The sequence below is a fragment of the Chiloscyllium plagiosum genome, chromosome 2 (genome assembly GCF_004010195.1).
Source record: "Chiloscyllium plagiosum isolate BGI_BamShark_2017 chromosome 2, ASM401019v2, whole genome shotgun sequence".
Classification (NCBI taxonomy): Eukaryota; Metazoa; Chordata; class Chondrichthyes; order Orectolobiformes; family Hemiscylliidae; genus Chiloscyllium; species Chiloscyllium plagiosum.
This window is the reverse complement of record NC_057711.1, coordinates 51958822-51978693: the sequence shown is the minus strand read 5'-3', so window position 1 is coordinate 51978693 and position 19872 is coordinate 51958822. Positions and strand designations below refer to the sequence as shown.

Below are 19872 nucleotides of genomic sequence, written 5' to 3'. Positions count from 1 at the left end.
AAGGGCTTGGGGGGTTATGGGACAAGTGCTGGCAAATGGGACTAGATTAATTTGATATCTGGTCGGTACGGACAAGTTGGACTGAAGGGTCTGTTTCCATGCTGTGTATCTCTATGACTCCTTATTCTGAGATTACGGACTCTGGCCCTAGACTCTCTCGGAAAGGGAAACAACCTCTCTGCATTTACTGCATCAAGCTTCCTCAGAATCTTAAATGTTTCAAAAAGGTTACCATGTATCCTTCTAAACTCCAAGGAGTACTGGTCCAACCTACTCAGTGTCTCCTCATAAGAAAGTCCTTCCATACTAAAGATTAACCAACTGAAACATCTCTGGACTGTGCCAATGAGAGTATATATTTTCTTAGATAAAAGGCCCAAATCTGTTCACAGTATTCCAGCTTTGGTCTGACCAGTGACTTGTATACTTTTGCAAGACAGCCCCAGCATTTTTCTTTATTCCCTTTGAAATAAAAAAAAGACAACATTTCATTTGCCTTCCATATTTGCTAACATCATATTTTCCCACATTATATTTCTATCTGCCAAGTTTTTGCCCATCATCAATCTGTCTATATCCCACTGAAAACTCCTCATGTCATCTGCTCTACTTACCTTCCCCTCCATTTATGTGTTATTCACTAATTCGGCAATAGTACATTTATGTCATCTATGTCATTAATATTTGACAACGAATGTGAGCCTAGTTGTGGTATTTTAGTCACAGCTTGCCTTTCCTAAAATAACCCCTGTATCACAACTCTATTAGATAGCTAATCTTCTGTCCTTGCAAATATATTACTCCAAGACCACAGACTCTTAAATATTCTGATGTGCAGCACCTAATCAAATGCCTTTTGGAAATCCTATTATATTACATCAGCTGATTCCTCTTTATCTCCCCAACTTGTTATCTCCTCAAAAGAACTGTAAAAAAAAAAAATAGGTGTAATTATCCCTTCATGAATCCACACTGATTCTCTTAAATTTTCATATTCGTTTCTAAATGCTCGCTTATATCCTTTCTAATAGCATCTAACACTTGGCCAAAGACACGTTCAGTTAATTAGGTACCTTCCTTTTTGAATAGGGGCACTGCATTGGCAGTCTTCCAGACTACTGGGACTGATCCAGAGTCTAAGGATTCTTGGACAATTACTACCAGTGCATTCACCATCTCTGCAGCTACTTTCAGTAATATCTGACGATCCAACACAATATGGGGACATATTGACCTTTAGCCGCATTAGTTACCAGAGTACATTTTTCTCTCGTGATAGTTATTGTACTTAGTTCCTTCCTGGTACCCTTTAGCCTTCCCACTTATTTGGTGTATTCGGAATGTAATTAATATCCTCTATCAATGCAAAGTATTTGTTCAACTCATGTCATTCCCTGGTTCTCCAATGTTATTTCTCCACCTTCATGCTCTAAGGGGATTATGTTCATTATTGCCTTCCTCTTCATTTTTATATACTGAAAGCAGTTCTTATTGACTTATTTTTTGTGTTACTTGATAGTTTGCCTTCAGTTTATTTTCGTTTTATTTTGAGTGACCTTTTGTTGATTTTTAAAACTTTCCAAATTCTTTGATTTACCACTAGTCTTTGCCAGATTGTGTGTTTTTTCTTTCAACCTGATACTGTCCTTAACTTCCCTGCTTATCCACAATCGAGTATCTTTTTCATAGGATCCTTCTTCCTCAGTGGGATAGATTTTTCATTTTTTGAAAACATCTATAATTTTTTCTGCTAAAATACTTGCCTAGTATACTTCAGCCACCTCTGTGGTCATTTTCCATGTAATTACCCTTTAGGTTTATCACAAGTTTTTCCAACCCCATGTATCTCACGCTCAAATCGAATGCTAGAATATCAATGCCATGCTCACCATTTCCTAGGGGATCTTTTCTTCAGAGATCATGTATTAAACTTGTCTCAAATGCAACATAACTTGATCCCTGGCAGGATCCAAAACATATTATTCTGGGAAACTCTCTCAAAAAACTATGAATTCTTTCTTGTGATCACTTCTGCCAATTTGATCTTCCCAATCTGCAAGAACTTCAAAGTCATCTTAAATTAGGGTGCTGCCTTTTTCTTTTTTTACATGCCCTCATTATCTTCTGATTTATTCTTTATCTTAAAGAACAGCTTTCCAATCTGGCAGGGTTGACAGCATTCAGCTCCTGAGCACAGGGCTCAGCCACTCATGGCTCATGCGACAGTTTTTTCCACATCCACATGGCTTCATTGTTGTCCTTCCAGCTCAGCAATTTTTTTTTTGGTTTGGTTTCCCTGTGGCATCTTCCTGATGTCCTCTTTCTGTTCATGGGAAGCAGTATCGGAAGTTGATCCAAGACATTGTCAGTCAACTCAGAGTCAGGACCTATCAGTTGATGTCCAGCGTCAGAGATGGTGTGGGACCTGTGCAGCATGACAGTCACCTGCTTGCAGGCAGCAGACACAGAAGTGATGGTGCCGGTGGCAGAAAAGGAGCACATTGCCAGGACCTAGGGTGATGTCAGATGGTGGCAACTGGAGGAGCAGAGAGGATGAAGGCTGTGGGGAGGGAAGGACCTTGGTGAGGGCTCTTCTGGAAGTTCCAGTCGCTGTTTACAAGAAGGATATTATTAAACTGGAAAGAGTTCAGAAAAGGTTGACCAGGATATTGCTGGGAATGAAGGATTTGAGATATAAAATTAGACTGGAAGGGCTGAGACTTTTTTCACTGAAACGTAGGAGGTTGAGGGGTGACCTATTGAAGTTAATAAAATCCTGAGGGGCATAGATAAGGTGAATGACATGGGTATTTTCCTTAGGGTGGCAATGTTCTAAACGAAGGGGCATATTTTTAAGATGAGAGGAGGAAGATTTAAAAAGGACAAGAGGGGGCAACTTTTTTTTAAATAGAGTGGTTCATGTGCAGAATAAACTGCCAGAAAAGTGTTGGTTGCAGGTACAGTTACAATCATTAAAACACATTTGGATAAGGACATGAATAGGAAAGGTTTGGGTAAGTGCAGGCAAATGGGACTAGTTTAGTTTAGGAACATGGTTGGCATCGACTGGTAGGGCTGATAGAGTCATACAGCCTATGAACTTTTGAAGCTGTTTCACTTTTAGTAATGTCAATTTAATGTTGATGTATTCAGTATTTTACTAGTTGTACAATTTATTCAGTAATTTATTTGTAATCCAAGATGACGTCAGAACATGGTGACATTATCCTCTTTTCACTGTACCTAGGAACAAGTGACAATATTAAATAAATCTAATTCTAAATCTAACAGCTAGTCTGAAGTCTATAAACTATTTCCACCAGTGCCTTCTTCCCTTTATGATTTCTTACCTCCCTCATGTGGATTCTGTATCACCCAATCTATTTCTTGCCAATGTACTCATTCCATCTCATAATAACAAAGTCACCCCACACCCCTTCCCTTCTGTTGTCCTTTTGGAGCATTACATACTCATTTAGTTCCCAGTTTCAATTTCCTTTAAACCATAACTCTACGTGGATACAAAATTGTACCCACTAACCTGTATTTGTGTAGTTAATTTGTTTATTTTGTTCCATGCACATCCATGTAAACAGCCATTAATTTTGCCCTTGGGCCAATTTACTCCTTTTGTCCATAGCTTTTGCTTTTTTAAAAGATGCTTGTATACACTGCACCTCCTGAGTAATTCTGGAAATTGCTGTCAAAATATTGGCCCTGCAATGCTGCCATATCCTTTTGTTTTGCAAGCCTACATTCCTCTCCACGCCTCTGTTATGAAGGTGTAGAGGTGTACTGTACCTTTAAGAGAGGTGAAAAGCTAGCAAGGACTGACAAAATACCGAGCATCCTGAACAAGGTAACAATGTAACAACTTGGTCGAAAAAAAATAGCAGCAGCTGGCTGGCCAATGAACAAAAACAAATTCAAATTTGGCCAGTTTAAATTATGCCCCAAGATACCAAAATCCAATCAAATTTGAATTTATTATTTTGATAACATTAAAACTAATGAAACAATTTGATGTTTTGGGGTATAAAACCGGACATTTTGAACAGTTGGGGGTAGAACTGCCAAAGAACAACAACTATAGACTGCTAGCTGAAGAGCTCTCTGAAACATACTTGTCAGTAGTAAGTTTGCACAGCACAGCATCGAGGCCAACCTGGAGAGAATCTACAGAGGAAAATCTACAAAGGAGAGTCATCAAAGCTGACTGGTTTTAAAACGTGATAATATTTTTTAATAAGTCTTAATTGGGATTTTTTAACCGGACTAGTATTATAGAGTGGGAGGTAAAAGATAGATTTAAGAGAAGGGAGTTGTAAATAGTTGTTGGTTTTAATATCCTCTGTTGGACTTAAAGAATAAAGTTGCTATTTCTTTTACTTTAAATAGAGACCTCTGGGTTAGTTCTTTGCCCATTGAATTTTAACAGATTACAGCACATGATGAATCTTTTCTGTGTTGCTGGTTTAAATTAGCAGAGGGGTTTACCCCATGTTGTAAATCCTCCCACAATTCCTGAACTCTCCGTACAATTAGTTTAAAGCTCTCTCTACAGCTCCAGTTATTAGATTCGCCGGGATACTGGTCCTAGCATGGTTCAAATAAAACTGTCTGACTGGTACAGCTCCCCTCCTCTGTAGTACTGATGACAGTGCCCCATGAGTTGAAACCCACTGCAATCTTTAAGCTACACATTTAACTGCTTGATATTATTTACCTTATGTTAATTTTCCAGTGGCTCACGTGTAATCCTGAGATTATTACCATGGAGGATCTGCACTTTAGTTTACTCCTAACTGTTCAAAATCTCTCAATGGAATCTATTTTCCAGTTCTAACAATGCCATTAGATGCAATATGGATGGCAATGACTGGATCTCTCTTCTCCCACTCCAAGTCCCTTTCCAGCCCTAATCCCAAGGAAATATCCTTAACCTTGGCTTCAGGCAGCTAACACAGCCTTCAGTACTCATGGTCATGGGATTTAATTGTCAAAACATGCACAACCATACAATGAGGAAAGAAAAGTTGTAGATCTCAGATTTGGACATTAATTCATGCACTTTTTGTCTAAGTTCAGAAAATCTGTGTCCAGTGAAGAATATCTTTCATAGTAACTCATACTATGCAGGTGCCTGGTGTTTTAGACTTAGGTTTGAAGTTGAAGATGATGCAAGACAATATCGGTTACAAACCTGATGAAAGAAAGATGTTTTTCAGAAATTAGACTTCGCAAGGGTCATTTCTGAAGAACAGTCATACGAGACTCAAAACATTAACTCTATTTCTATCTGTGCAGAAGCTATCAGACTTGCTGATTTTCTCCAACATTTTTGAGTTTGTTTCAAAGAGGTTGAGACAGGAGGCAGGCATACATCCCTGTATTCCATGAGATCTAACCTTGCTAACCAGTAAACATGGGGGACCTTGTTGAACGCCTTACTGAAGTCCATATAGATCACATCCACAGCTCTGCCCTCATCAATCCTCTGTTACTTTTTAAAAAAAACTCAATCAAGTTTGTGAGACATGATTTCCCACACACAAAGCCATGCTGACTATCCCTAATCAGCCCTTGCCTTTCCAATATATGTAAATCCTGTCTTTCAGGATTCCCTCCAACAACATGCCCACCAGTGACGTCAGGCTCACTGGTCTATAGTTCCCTGGCTTTTCCTTACCTCCTTTCTTAAATAGTGACACCACGTTAGCCAACCTCCAGTCTTCCAGCACCTCACCTGTGACTATTGATGATACAAATATCTCAGCAAGGGGCTGGCAATCACATGCCTAGCTTCTCACAGATTTACCAACTTTTATGCGTTTCAAGACATCCAGCACCTCCTCCTCTGTAATATGGACATTTTTCAAGATGTCACCATCTATCTCCCCACATTCTATATCTTCTATGTCCTTCTCCACAGTAAACACTGATGCAAAATACTAATTTAGTATCGCCCCCCCATCTCCAGCGGTTCCACACATAGACTGCCTTGTTGATCTTTGAGGGGCTCTATTCTCTCCCTAGTTACCCTTTTGTCCTTAATGTATTTATAAAAACCCTTTGATTATCCTTAACCCTATTTGCCAAAGCTATCTTATGTCACCATTTTGCCCTCTGATTTCTCTCTTAAGTATACTCCTACTGCCTTTTATACTTTTCTAAGGATTCACTCGATCTATCCTGTCTATACCTGACATATGCTTCCTTCTTTTTTTTAAACCAAACCCTCAATTTCTCTAGTCATCCAGCATTCCGTACACCTACCAGCCTTTCCTTTATGAATAGGAAGGGTTTAGAGGGATATGGGCCAAGTGCTGGCAAATGGGACTAGATTAGATTAGGATATCTGGTTGGCATGGACATGTTGGACCGATGGGTCTGTTTCCTTGCTATACATCTCCTAAACTTTATCTCTGCTTCAATTACATAGCAATTGTCTGATATTGAACACAAAACCAATTGTGTTACATTTGATCCATAGATGTGCCTCACTAACCTACAGTAGCACCTTTTTCAAAGAAAAAGTGCTTTTATCACTACCATCCTTGTTTTCTATTGTCCCTAATGCTTTACATCTCACAGTCTGTGTTATGAACGTCTAATCCAGGCATTGACTGTTGCAGGAAAAGTGACAGGTTCAGTGACTAGGTAACCATTTATGCAATGACTAAAGACAATGTTTCAAGTCAAAATAATTTCCCATTATTGAGATGAGAGAAATTTATGCTTCTCCAACATTGGACAATCAGTCTGATATTTTAGCAATAGTGGAGGTGTCAAGAGAGGTGGTAATCACATTAAGCTGGATCTGCCATTTGACAATGGCCAATATGTTTCTCTGTTGACAGGTTTGGTGCTGGAAAAGTACAGCAGGTCAGGCAGCATCCAAGGAGCAGGCAAGTCGACGTATCGAGCATAAGCCTCATTCCTAATGAAGGGTCTATGCCCGAAACGTCGACTCTCCTGCTCCTCGGATGCTGCCTGGCCTGCTGTGCTTTTCCAGCACCACAATTTTCAACTCTGATCTCCAGCATCTGCAGTCCTTTCTTTCTCCCAGTACATTTCTCACCCCATTCTCCTGCCTTTTCCCCATAATACTTGGTCCCCTTATTAATCAAGAACTTTTCTACCTCTGTCTTAAAGAGACTCAATGAGTTCACTTCCACAGCCAATCTTCATCAATACGTTCCACAGATTCACCACTGTGAAAAAATCCCTTCTCATCTCAGTTCTAAAGGGTCGTCCATTCATTTGGAGGCTGTGCCTTCAGGTCCTAATGTCTCGTTTAGTGGAAACATCTTCTCCACATCAAATCTTTCTATGCCTCTCAGTATTCTGTCCATTTCAATGAGATTTCCCCCTTATCCTTACTCCTCATATGACAAGCCCTTCAACCCAGGATGATTTTTGTGAACCTTCTCCCCTCCAAGGCCAGCACATCCTTTCTTAGATACAGGGCCCAAATCGACTCACTATATTCCAAATACTGTCACAACACAGCCTCAGCAGGATATCATCCCACTCTTGTATTCTAGTTCTCTCGAGATAAATGCTGAAAATGTGTTGCTGGAAAAGCCCAGCAGGTCAGGCAGTATCCAAGGAGCAGGAGAATCAACGTTTCGGGCATGATCCCTTCTTCAGCCCTTGTTCCTAACACCATAGGCTCTTATTTACCAGTCTCCTCTGTGGCACCTTGTCAAAGATCTTCAGGAAATTTAAATATATCACTGGTTCACCTTTGTCTAACTAGCTCATTACCTCCTCAAAAGAATTCTAACAGGTTTGTCAGGCATGACCTCTTCTTGACTATTTTACCATGCACTTCCAATTACTCCACAATCGCATTCTTGGTTATGGTCTCTAAAGTCTTACCAAGGTGAGCTCAGGCTAACCAGCCTATAATTTCCCATCAGCTTCCCTCCCTTCTTAAACAGGAGTGTTACATTTCCATCTTGCATTCCTCTGGGACCTCCCTAACTCCAGTGATTCCTGAAAGATAACCACTAATATTTCAACGATATCCTCAGCTATCTCATTCCGGATCCTGGGTGTAGTCTATTCACTCGGGGTGATTTATCCATCTTCAGACCTTTCAGCTTCCCCAGCACCTTCCCCTATACTCATCTCTGCTCCTTTATTCTCTCCTGGTCTGCTATTAGTATTTTCTATTGTGAAGACTGATGCAAAGCACCTATTCGATTCCTCTGCCATTTCTTTGTTCCCATTACTACTTCTCCAGCCTCATTTGCCACTAGTCCAATGTCCACTTTTACCTCCCTTTTATCTTATGTATGTCTTAAAAAAAACTTCCAATCTTCTTTAGTCAAATGTAAGGTTAAGGAAATTGAAATTAAAAAAGACCCTTGAGAAAGATAAAGGAAACAGAAAAGAACTTGAACAAGAATTAGGTGGGCTAGAAAGAGACACATAGGGTTTATCCATATATTAGGAGCAAGAGGGTAAACGGGGAAAGGGTGGACCCACTCAGCGACAAAGAAGTTAATATACATGTGGAGCCAGAGAAAGTGGATGAATCCTTAATGAGTACTTTGCATTGGTATTCTCCAAGGACAAGGATAACGATGAAGGTAAGATTAAAGAGGGGTATGTTGATATTCTGGGGCATGTCAATATTAAGGAGGTAGTGGCATTTGGTGTCTTGAAAAACATTAAGGTTGGTAAGTTGGAATCTATCCCAGGATACTGAAGGAGACAAGGGAGGAGATTGCTGGGGCCTTGTTTTCTTGAGCCACAGGCAAAGTTCCAGAAGAATAGCCAATGTTGTTCCTTTAATTAAAAAGGGCAACAGAGATAATCTAGGAGATTATAGGCTGGTGAGCCTTAGTTCAGTGGTAGGAAAAACATTGGAGAAGAATCTTAGGGACAGTATTTACTCGCATTTGCGGAAAAAATGGTATATTAGGGATAGGCAGTATGGCTTTATGCAGGCAAAGTTTGTCTCACAAAACTGTTATTATTTTTTGAGGAAGTGAAGAAGCTGATTGGTCAGGGTATGGCAGTGGATGTTGTCTACATGAACTTTACTAAAACATTTGAAAAGGTCTGAGATGGTAACAGGTGACTAAGTCACATGGGATTCATGGTAAGTTGGCAAATTGGATCCAAAATTGTCTTAGTCACATGAGATAGATGGTAGATGTGAAAGGGTGTTTTTCTAATCAGACCAGTGGTGTTCTGCAAGGATCAGTGCTGAAACCTTTGTTTTTAGTTTATATAAATGGCCTAGATGAAAATGCAAGTGGTCAGATTAGTAAGTTTGCAAATGACATGAAAATTGGAGGAGTTGCGGATAGTGAGAAGGATACATCAGACTATAGAGCAGGGGGAGGTTGGGTAGCGAAATGGCTGATGGGGTTTAATGAGGACAAGTGAGGTGATGCATTTTGGGAGGTCAAATGCAAGAGGAAAGTATACAATAAATGACAAGACACGTAGGAGCATTGATATGCAGAGGGATCTTGGGTCCAGGTCCATTGCTCCCTGAATGTGACAACACAAGCAAATAAGGTGTAAATAAAGAAGGCATTCAGCATGCTTGCCTTCATTGGTTGAGACATTGAGCATAAAAGTTGACAAGTCAATATAAAACTTCAAGTTAGGCTACATTTAGAGTAGCATGCAATTGTAGTTGCCACACTATAGGAAGGATATGGAGATGTTAGAGGGAGTGTAAAAGAGGTTTACCAGGACGTTGCCTGAATTGGAGTATTTTAGCCATAAGGAGAGGTTGAACAAACTTGGATTGCTTTTACTAAGGTGTCAGAGACTAGGGAGATCGGGTGACCTGATAGAAGTATACCAAAAATTATGAGAGGTAATGGACAGAGTGGATAGTCAAAATCTTTTTTCTAGGGTGGAAATTTTAAATACTAGGGAGCATTGGTTCAACGTAAGGGGGAAATGTTTAAGGGAGATGTGAGGAAAGCTTTTTCACACGTAGGGTGTTAGGTGCCTGGAAAGGTGCTGCAGGGTTTGGTGGTAGAACAGGTATGTTAGTGAATGTTAAAGAGACACATGAACAGGCAGGGAACAGATAAAAATGGACCACATGCAGTTTAGAATGGCACAATTGTCGGCACAGACACTGAAGGGCTGAAGGGCTTGATCCTGTGCTGTACTATTTTATGTTATTTCATATTACTAGCTAGCTTACTCTATATCTTTGATTCCCCCTCCATTATTGTTTTTTTAGTTCTGCTCTGCTAGTTTTGAAAGGCTTCCCACTAATCTTCATCACAGTGTGTGCTTTTTCTTTTGCCTTTATGTTTTTCCTGACTTCCCTGATAGGCCATTCCCTTAGTATGTTTCTTCTTCCTTGAGAAGGATTTCTGTTGGGCTTCCTGAATTAACCCCAGAAACTCAACTGTCTTCCCGACTGAGGTCCCATTCCAATCAATTCTGGCCAGCTCCTCCCTCATGTCTTTACTCAATTATAATACTGTTAGAGCTGACTCCAGCTTCTTCCTCTGAAACTGCAGGGTAAATTCTATCATATTGTTGTCACTGCACCCAGGAGTTCCTTCATCATAAGCTCTCTAACCAAGTCTACCATGTTACGATCACCAAATTCAGAACTGACTCTTCTCCTTGGGATTCTACTACAAACTGCTTCAAAAAAAAACAAAATTTGTAGATATTTCACAAATTTCTTTTTTTGAGAACAACTACCAAACTGATTTTCCGAGTCTATCTGCATATTGAAGTCTCCAGCGATTATTGTAATTGTGCGTTTTTTACATGCCCTTTCTATCTATCTCATTTATTTTCTGCCCCATATCCTGATTACTGCTGGGGGCCTGTACATAACTCCCATCAGGGTCTTTTCTCTTTTGCAGTACCTCAACTTTATCCACTCAGCTCCTATGCCTTCTGACTCTGTAATCACTTCTTGATATTGATTTAATTTCATTTCTTACTAACCCCATCTCTCTGCCCATCTGCGTGTTCTTTCAATAGGTCACCTTTCCTTGGATGTTTGATTCCCAGCCTGATTCCCTTGCAGCCATGTCTCTGTGATATGCACAACATAATACATCCAATTTCAATCTGCACAACAAGCTCCTCTACTTTGTTTCATATACTGTGTGCAGTTAGAGTCATAGAGTCCCAAGCATGAAGTCAATCCCATTGGCCCAAGCTAGTCCATGCTGACCAAAATGTCCAACACCCTCAGTCCTGCATTGATCATACCCGTCTCATAGCTGTCCCCTTAACTCAGTGTCTGAAGTTAAGCTCCTCACCTTTTTCATACTCCCTGACTGGTTACTTGTTAAGGAACCTTTAATAACTTCTCCTGAGCATACCCATATTTCTTCCTTATCTATGGGTGCCAGTGTTTTAACAAGCAAGCTCCTAAAAAAAAATAATCATCCAAGATACACCAGCTTAACAAGGACAGGTCAGAACAAAATTTAGATGAATATAAGGCCACAAAAGCTGCAACAAGGGAAATGTTGTAATTTAGAGCTGGCACACAAAATTAAGACATTTGTAAATTATTTAAGAAAGTTGCTGACTTCAAAAAATGACAACTGATAAATAAACCAATGGTATAAAATACACGTGACCAAAATTATTTTTGAATGAAGTTAAAAAATTCCCTACGGATAAAATACCTTAAAATAAAGTTATTCATGGTCACAGAAATTATTGCAACAGAAACTTCCTGCCTCATACATCATCACTTTTGAAACAAGTAGTCAATTGTTTTGTACTATTTCTAGTATTGGCAGGTTTACACAAACATCACTGGAAATATTGACCATGCACCACCAAACTTGAATATTGTGTCAGGCCATCTTTACCTTTTATTTTTCTTGACATCAATAAATGGGTTGAAAATCCATGAAGGCTCTAGCATATCACACCACAACTTTGGAAAATACATAAGACTGATACATAAATATGCCAAGTCTGGCTTTACAGTGAAAATCCTGAAAAGACCGTCTGAGAATTTAGCCTCAGTCCATCCCAAACAAAGTCAATAGCATAGGTACAGATAAATTTATGACCAGATACTTTTGATGAACATAACATCAATAGAGACATCCTATTGAGATCATGAAATGTGGAACAGCTGCATATAATTTATTTCAACGAGCGGCAGTGAAAGGAAGAAGTTGCACCAATCCTACTGAAACAACCTACTTCCACCGTAAACTGTAAGGCTGTCCTTACAGACAATTGTTACACAAGAGTGTGGGAGCAGGTATATCCATTAAATGCTTCACATGCGATCATCATCTAGCTCTTCATCGTAATTATCAAAGTTACAGTATTTGTACCACAGTGATACTGCCTCTCACTTATTTGTGAAGATTCTTACTTAAAACATAAAAAGTAGCTACAATACTCAGCAGCTCAGGCATCTTCAGCTCAATGATATTTCTTCACAAGAATTAGAATTAGAATCTGGCCAGTACGGTGCTCAGTGGTTAGCTCTGCTGCTTCACAGCGCCTTGGATTCCCGCCTTGAGCAACCGTGTGTGTGGAGTTTGCATATTCTCCCCATGTCTGCGTAGGTTTCCTCCCAAAAACCCAAAGATGTGCAGGTCAGATGAATTGGTCATGCTAAATTGCTCATAGTGTTAGGTGCATTAGTCAGGAGTAAATAGAGGGTAGAGGAACGGGTCTGGGTGGGTTACTCTTCAGAGGGTTGTTGGGCCAAAAGGCCTGTTTCCATACTATAGGGAATCTCATCTAGTCAAAGAGAACAAGCAAGATCAACTGTGGCTGCTGAGGTGGCACCAACTGAAGCAGTAGGAAAAGAAGGGCAGAAGACACCGACCAAATTGTGCTCTCTACACGATCGCACTTAGATCTTTTCCCATATGCAGTTTTACACCATTCCTTATTCAATTCACCAGCTGTTTCTCCATTCCCAGCAAACCTAATCACAATGTCTTCCTGACCTTAAATATGAAGTTCCTATCCTTCCCTGTCCCATATGTCCTTCTCATGTCTCTCCTCAGGAATTCTTGCAGTACTGCCATGCCCTTTTTATTTCCACTGTTCCTTTCCACTTATTCACCTTTATCTGAACCTTTTGAGTTGAACCCCACTGGCTTGCCTTGGTCATGTTTGCGGACATCGGCCAAGGTGGGTGTCTAACTTGGACAGACTGGTCGATCACTTCAAGGCTTCAACCCTTACATTGTAAAACTTTGTGCCAAGGAATGGTTTAGTTGTGAAGAAGCCAAGTTGAAGAAATTTGTACTTTCCAGAGCTTAGAAAAGAAAACGTCTACCCTACCAGTTACACCTCTCATATACATTAGCGGGTTTATGAACACACATTTTTGCCGAAACAGATTACACCCTAAACATTATGGGGTCTCAGTGAATATTCAAACCACGCTAATGAATGAATTGGAGACTTCTGACTATCAACGTTATGAAGGCTGACCTGCAGGAAAAGTTCTGAGAGCTTAATTCCAGATTTTAACTCACTGCTGGGAAACTGGCTTTTTGCTTCCCCCAATTCATTTCCCCAACAGCCCACTATTCTAAAGCTTAGGCAAGACTGCAAGATTCCGGTCTAGATGTACAATGCTGCAATAGGTTCAGAAGAGATAGGAAATTCTTGTAAAGGTTTTACTTTTAAGAAATATACCTGCTCGAGAAGGACAGCAGATTGGGGAGTTGCTGTAGGCATTGAGAAAAACAGCACCACTGTCCTTCATGAAGTTTATGTTGGGAAGTTTAATTGTCTGGTTCTGTGGGCTGAATGTCAATCTTCCATCCTAGAAGAGAAAAGATAAATTCATCAGATTAGTAGAATTTTAATAAAATTTCTAGCTCTCTTACAAGAAAATTTTGAATGGTATTCACAATATTTTCAGATTTGAGGATTAAATATTGCAATAACACCCAATTTTAAGGCACGTGTTTTATTTTTCACATGATTATCAAATAAACAGTCAGTTAATTTAACTTTGACAATGACGGCAGTGTGACGAATGTTGGTCAGGACATGAAATGCACTACATGTTCTTCAAATGATACGACAGGTCCTTAATATCCTGTTGGGATATTAGCTGGGGTTTCATTTAACATACAACTCAAAATTTTCCATGTTCTACTAGTTTGATGGTGTGTTCCTGTATCTTGCAATTTAACATGAATTAGAGTTGTGGATAAATGTTTTTCCATTCCATTCATACATACTGCAACAAAGAACAATTCTAAAATGCTTCCTTTCTAACCCAGAAGACTCCAAGATTCTAATTTAGAGCAATTCCAACTTTCAAAGCTCCAGATAAGCCTCATGATTCTGAGATCATTTCTGAGCATCAGAACCTGTACACGTTGGACAGGTTATACTTAACCAAAGTGGAACTGATATCCTTAACAGAGAGATTTGATAGTGCTGTTGGAGTGGGAGGCACAGTGGTTAGCACTGCTGCCTCACAGCGCCAGAGACCCAGGTTCAATTCCCGCCTCAGGCGACTGACTGTGTGAAGTTTGCACATTCTCCCCGTGTCTGCTTGGATTTCCTCTGGGTGCTCCGGTTTCCTCCCACAGTCCAAAAACGTGCAGGTTAGGTGAATTAGCCATGCTAAATTGCCCGTAGTCTTAGGTGCAGGGGTAAACGTAGGGGAATAGATCTCGGTGTGGACTTGTTGGGCCGAAGGGCCTGTTTCCACACTGTAAGTAATCTAAACTAGTTTGTCAGGAGTTGGGAACTTAAGGCATAACTCAAAATGGAAAGATTAACATTGTTCACAGCAAGTGGAATTAAGAAACAGCAAGGGATAGCTGACATTGCTTGGAATTAGTTATGAGCCACCAAATAGTGATGGTAGAATCAGGAGTTGAAGGAAATCAGTATTAGCAAGTAGATGATGGTAGGAAAATTATGGTTGAAAGTTTACCAATGCCCAGGACCTGATAGTCTACATCTCAAAGTGTTGAAAGAGGTGGCTTTAGAGACAATGAATGTCTTCCACAATCCTATAGATTCTGGATGATTTCTATTGGTTGGAAAGTAGCAAATGACACCCCACTATTTAAGAAGGAAGTTCTGAGGAAACATTAACTCTGATTTCTCTCTACAGATGCTGCCACATGTGCTGAGCTTTTCCAGCAATTTATGTTTGTGCAAGGGGAATATGTGTTTGATGAAGATGTAAAAAGGCTTCAAGTTTAGTGAATAGCCAAAAACATGGAATATAAATATGTCAAAATGTAAGATTATCCACTTTGGTAGGAGAAACAGATATGCAGAGCACTTCTTCAATGGTAACAGGTAGGAAAATGAAGAATTAGGTGTCCTTGTTGACAAGAAACTGAAAGTTAATATGTAGCTGCAGCGAGCTATTAGCAAGGCTGACAAAATGTTAGCTTTTATTGCAAGAGGATTTCAGGACAGGAGTAGTGAAGTCTTTCTTCAATTGTTTAGGAAGTTGGTTGAACTGCACCTGGAAGATCGTGTGCACTTTTGGCCTCAATAAAAGGTACAACAGCGCTCTTGTTGCAGTGGTAGTGTCGCTAACCCTGGCCTGGAAGGCTCAGGTTCAAGTCCTACTTGCTCCAGAGGTGTGTAATAACATTTCTGAAGAGGTGAATGAGGAAAATAGGTTTTAAAAAAATTAACAAAAAAAGGTACAAACTTAGGGATATAAAAAAGTACATACTGCATGTTCGTACCCTATCCATGTTTAGATGCACCTGGTTGGATTTTAAGGAGCTCTTGTGTACAGTGGTAATATTCCTACTGTTGAGCCAGGAGACCTGAGTTTCAGTCTCACCTGCTCCAGAGATGTGTAATAAGAACTCTGAACAAGCAGATTAAGAAAGAAAGGTACTAACTGTTGCCAACATACACTTGCATAGAAGTTGTGTAATGATTGAACCCTATTCATCACCTCAATCAGGCAAACAATTTAATTGTAAAGAATCTGATTTTAATGAATTTGCATGTCTAGACAGTTAGATTTTCTGTTATTACAGATGATCATTACTTGGTACTTGTGGCATAAATGGCATTTTCCACTGAGCCCATTTCTGAATGTTGTCAGGTCGAGCTACATTTGGGAAGAACTGTTCCATTTCTATGGAGTAGCAACGTAGCATCCAATCATCAAGCAGAACCACTTTTAATACTGGGGGTTCGTGGACAAAGTAGGTGAAGATGTTTTGAACCGAGTACAGTATTTTGAGGAATTCTTACACTAATATCCCAGGGCTGAAGTAATCAGACCCAACTTTGGTATTGATGCTGCAATGGCATCAAGGACCCTAGTCTTTGCAATATCCAATGTCTTCACCTATTTCTTGATATTGCATGGAAGTAATCAAATTGGTTGGCGACTGTTATCGCTGATGCTGGGTACCTCAGGTCAAGTCAAGATGGATCATCCACTTCTCAATGAAGATTGCTGCAAATGTTTAAACATTGCCAGCAACACTTACATCCTGATAGAGTCCACTCAAGTGGTCACTTTGTCAAGGAAGTTGATTAGGCAGCATTTTCCTTCTATGAACCCAACTTTAATTGCACTTCAATACAGGAAATGATAGTGTCATTTTCTCTGAATAACCTGCTCAGAAATCAAAGAAAATACTAGGAAGCAATTTTGGCTTTTAGGCAAGTGTTAAAATGGGCGAGATTGATTCAGCTACCCATTAACTCATCTCTTTCAAAATTGAGGGATGTAATTAGTCGGCTGTTTGTTGACTGTCGGTACCTTTCACAGTTTTTGTTTCCTCATTATGTAGCTTATTCTTCTTCTCCATAGTCTCTGGGCTAAATAAAATAACACCTGGCCCCAAAGATTTAAGTTATAATTTAAAAAAATGAATAAGTCACTGATGGGTTCAGGGTAAAGCACATCTCTCTTGCTCTGCCCCTCATCATAAAAATATACAATCCTGTATTCACTGTGTCTGTGTGGAGTTTGCATGTTCTCTCTGATGTCTGCATCGGTTTCCTCCGGGTGCTCCGTTTCCTTCCACAAACGGAAGATGTGCAGGTTAGGTAGATGGGCTATGCTAAATCGCCCCAATGTCCAGGTTTGTGTAGGTTAGGGGGATTTACTATGGTAAATGCGGGATAATGGGTATTCGGGTGGGATGCTCTTCAGAGGGTAGTACAGACTCGATGGCCGAATAGCTTCTTTCTGTACTATAGGAATTCTAATCGAATGTGCAAAGTGTTAACATTCATGAACACTAAGACTATTCAAAGGAAATAAGTTAATAAACAAACATCAAGTCTACGCCCTTCATTGAATCTACAGTGGCAACAGGTCACAAGTATTAATTCGCTATCCTCTCAACATTTACCCCCGTTTCCGCTCAAAATTTCCCCTTACCAAAGAGTCACAAGTGACCAACACTATGTTAGCTGCCACTTGCTGCTCCCGTGTGGCGATCCCGGAGTCACTCCGGCTGCTGTCCGCTCCGTGAAACGCGAACACAATCAAGATCCCAATCGCGGTGGTTACAACAGAACGGTTTAAATCGAGAGAACGTTCCATTGTCACCCCAGATCCGCGCAAGGCAGAGCACAGCTCCCGTCCCGCTTCAAACTACAACCCCCAGCCTTCCCTGCGGCACGCAGCGGGCCTGGCCACGTGACCGTTCTGCCACAACTTCAGCTTCCAAAAAAAATCAAAACAACGGAAAACAGTCACATTGGTTTTACGATTAACGGGATGCTAACGTCGTCTATTTTTATATTAAAAGGTTTTTGACTGGATGGAGTTGAATTTGACTCCTTTCCGAGAGGGCAGGTGCCGCAGTGGATGCTGGGATTGGCTTGTGCTTGAAGTTGCTGGACCCAGAAAGAGAAGCTCTTTGATACAGCTGATCGGTAAGTGTCTCAGTTTTAACTGTGGTTTACCTTTAGGAACAGATTTCCGTTAACAGTCAACAATTACATTGGTTGTTGGAGAAGTCCAGCTTCCAGTGAGTGGGGCCAGTAACAGTTTGGAGTCGTGGCCGTTTATTATTTCAGCTTTTGGAGGAGTTGGGATTGTTCTTCTCAACTAAAGAAAGTTGATTAAAAATAATAGAGGTGTTCCATTTTATGATGGTGTTGATGGAGTAATAGGAAAAACATTTTCCACTGTTTGGAAGATTAGTAATCAGAGGGCACAAACTGAAACTAATTGGTAGAGTGATGGGTAGGAATGAAGATATTTGTGTCTGCACTGAGTTATGACGACCATGTATGCATTATATGAAAGGGTGATGCAAACAAATGCAGTGCTAATTTTCAAAGGGGAACGGAATCAGTACTGGTGGGAGGAGAGAAATTGCAGGGCTAGGTATTTTCTAATAAAGCAAAGAACTATGGATGCTGGAAATCTAAAACCTGAATTGTTGTTGAAACTCAGCAATCTGGCAGCATCAGTGAAGAAAGCAGTGTTAACATTTCAAACCCAGATAATGCTATTTCACCAGACTCAAGAAAGTGTTAACTCTGTTTTCTTCTGACAGATGCTGCCAGACTGGCTGAGCTTCACCAGCAATTTATGTTTTTTGTATTTTTATAATCACTCAGTTCAAGATTTTAATACACCCACCTTTGGAGACTTGAGCCCAGGCCTTTTGGCCCAGGCTATCAGTGCATCAGAAGAGCTCCTTGAAATGCAAGGGTATGCATTCATGTTGGGATTAATTGAGTAGCTCTATCAAAAAGCTGTCATAAACTCACTCTCCATATAATGCTTCCTGCTTGATTATATGATTTAGTGAAATAAGTTCTTGGTAGAATATGTGTAGTATGATATGTACTTTAATTGAACCATAAAGATGGCGATGCTGCCACTTGGATGCAGGAAAGCTGGTGGTAACTGCTGCAAAGGTTCAGTGGGGCACTGTCTATGGCTTTTCAGCCATTGTACACCAAGGTGCAGGTAACATAGAATCACAATGGGCTTGCATTGTGTATATATAAAGGAAATGTCACTTGTATGTAAGTTTGATTGAGGCATCAAAGACTGCAACTTCCTGAACAGAGAAATGTATTTTATTTTTCATACTGTCCAGTTTGAAGCATTTTAGAATATCCTTTTTGTATTTTATGAGGAAAGTATATACTTACAAAAAATACACTTTTTATCTGTACGAGTGATTTTAAAAAATGGAACTGAAGTCGAATTTATTTTCCAGTACCCATTAACATTGTTTGTAAGTGAATCTGTCATGGAACTTTAAAGGCCTTAGAAGTTGAACCACATTTCATAAAATTTTATACAGTGTAAATTTGGGATGTTTCAACAAAATCTGAGGTTAGTTAGCCAAACTCTTCCTTTCTCCAAAGTAGTCTTGCTGAAATGTTTGGGCTATTTTTATGCAGTTTCTTTTTTCCATTTTTTGATTTAAACATTGTTCGATTTGAGTTTGCTTAAGTAGCTGAATGAGTCTTGCAGCCAGGTTTGTTTCTGAATATAACTGTTTCTGATTTCGGTAAGCTATGATCTTATGAATTGGCAGAACAAGCTAGAGGGGCTGAGTGGCATACTTTTGTTTCTTGTTTGTTCGAGGCAGAATCACGAAGATTTAATTGAAAATCAAATCGCAATTGCATCGCAGATTGTTCATACCGTAACTAGTGTACCCTAAGAGCTAACTACTCAGATTTCAGGTGATAAATAAAGGCAGCTGAAAAATGTGTTGCTGCAAAAGCACAGCAGGTCAGGCAGCATCAAAGGAGAAGGAGAATTGACGTTTCGGGCATAAGCCCTTCTTCAGGAATGAGGAAGGTGTGACAAGCAGGATAAGATAAAAGGTAGGGAGGAGGGACGTGGGGGAGGGGTGTTGGGAATGCGATAGGTGGAAGGAGGTTAAGGTGAGGGTGATAGGCCGGAGAGGGGGTGGGGGCGGAGAGGTC

General features: G+C 40.1%; 2 protein-coding genes across 5 annotated transcripts in view; one reads left to right on the top strand and one right to left on the bottom strand.

Moving 5' to 3' along the window:
- arsk (arylsulfatase family, member K) overlaps positions 1 to 17609 on the bottom strand; it is a 45106-nt gene extending 27497 nt beyond the window's left edge. For 2 of the 3 annotated variants that reach the window (XM_043709538.1, XM_043709547.1), the window contains exons 1-2: positions 17348 to 17608; positions 13645 to 13774 (exon numbers count right to left, since the gene is read on the bottom strand). In XM_043709538.1, the coding sequence (XP_043565473.1) occupies positions 13645 to 13774; positions 17348 to 17512 (295 nt within the window). In that variant the 5' untranslated portion in view covers positions 17513 to 17608. Of the gene's footprint in view, positions 1 to 13644; positions 13775 to 17347 lie in introns of all 3 variants that reach the window. The other variant, XM_043709554.1, reaches the window with a different exon arrangement.
- A 143-nt stretch (positions 17610 to 17752) lies between these two features.
- Positions 17753 to 19872, top strand: part of ttc37 (tetratricopeptide repeat domain 37) — a 117666-nt gene continuing 115546 nt past the window's right edge. For both annotated transcript variants that reach the window (XM_043709515.1, XM_043709524.1), the window contains exon 1: positions 17753 to 17847. The gene's annotated coding sequence lies outside the window, so the exon portion shown is untranslated. The remainder of the gene's footprint in view (positions 17848 to 19872) is intronic.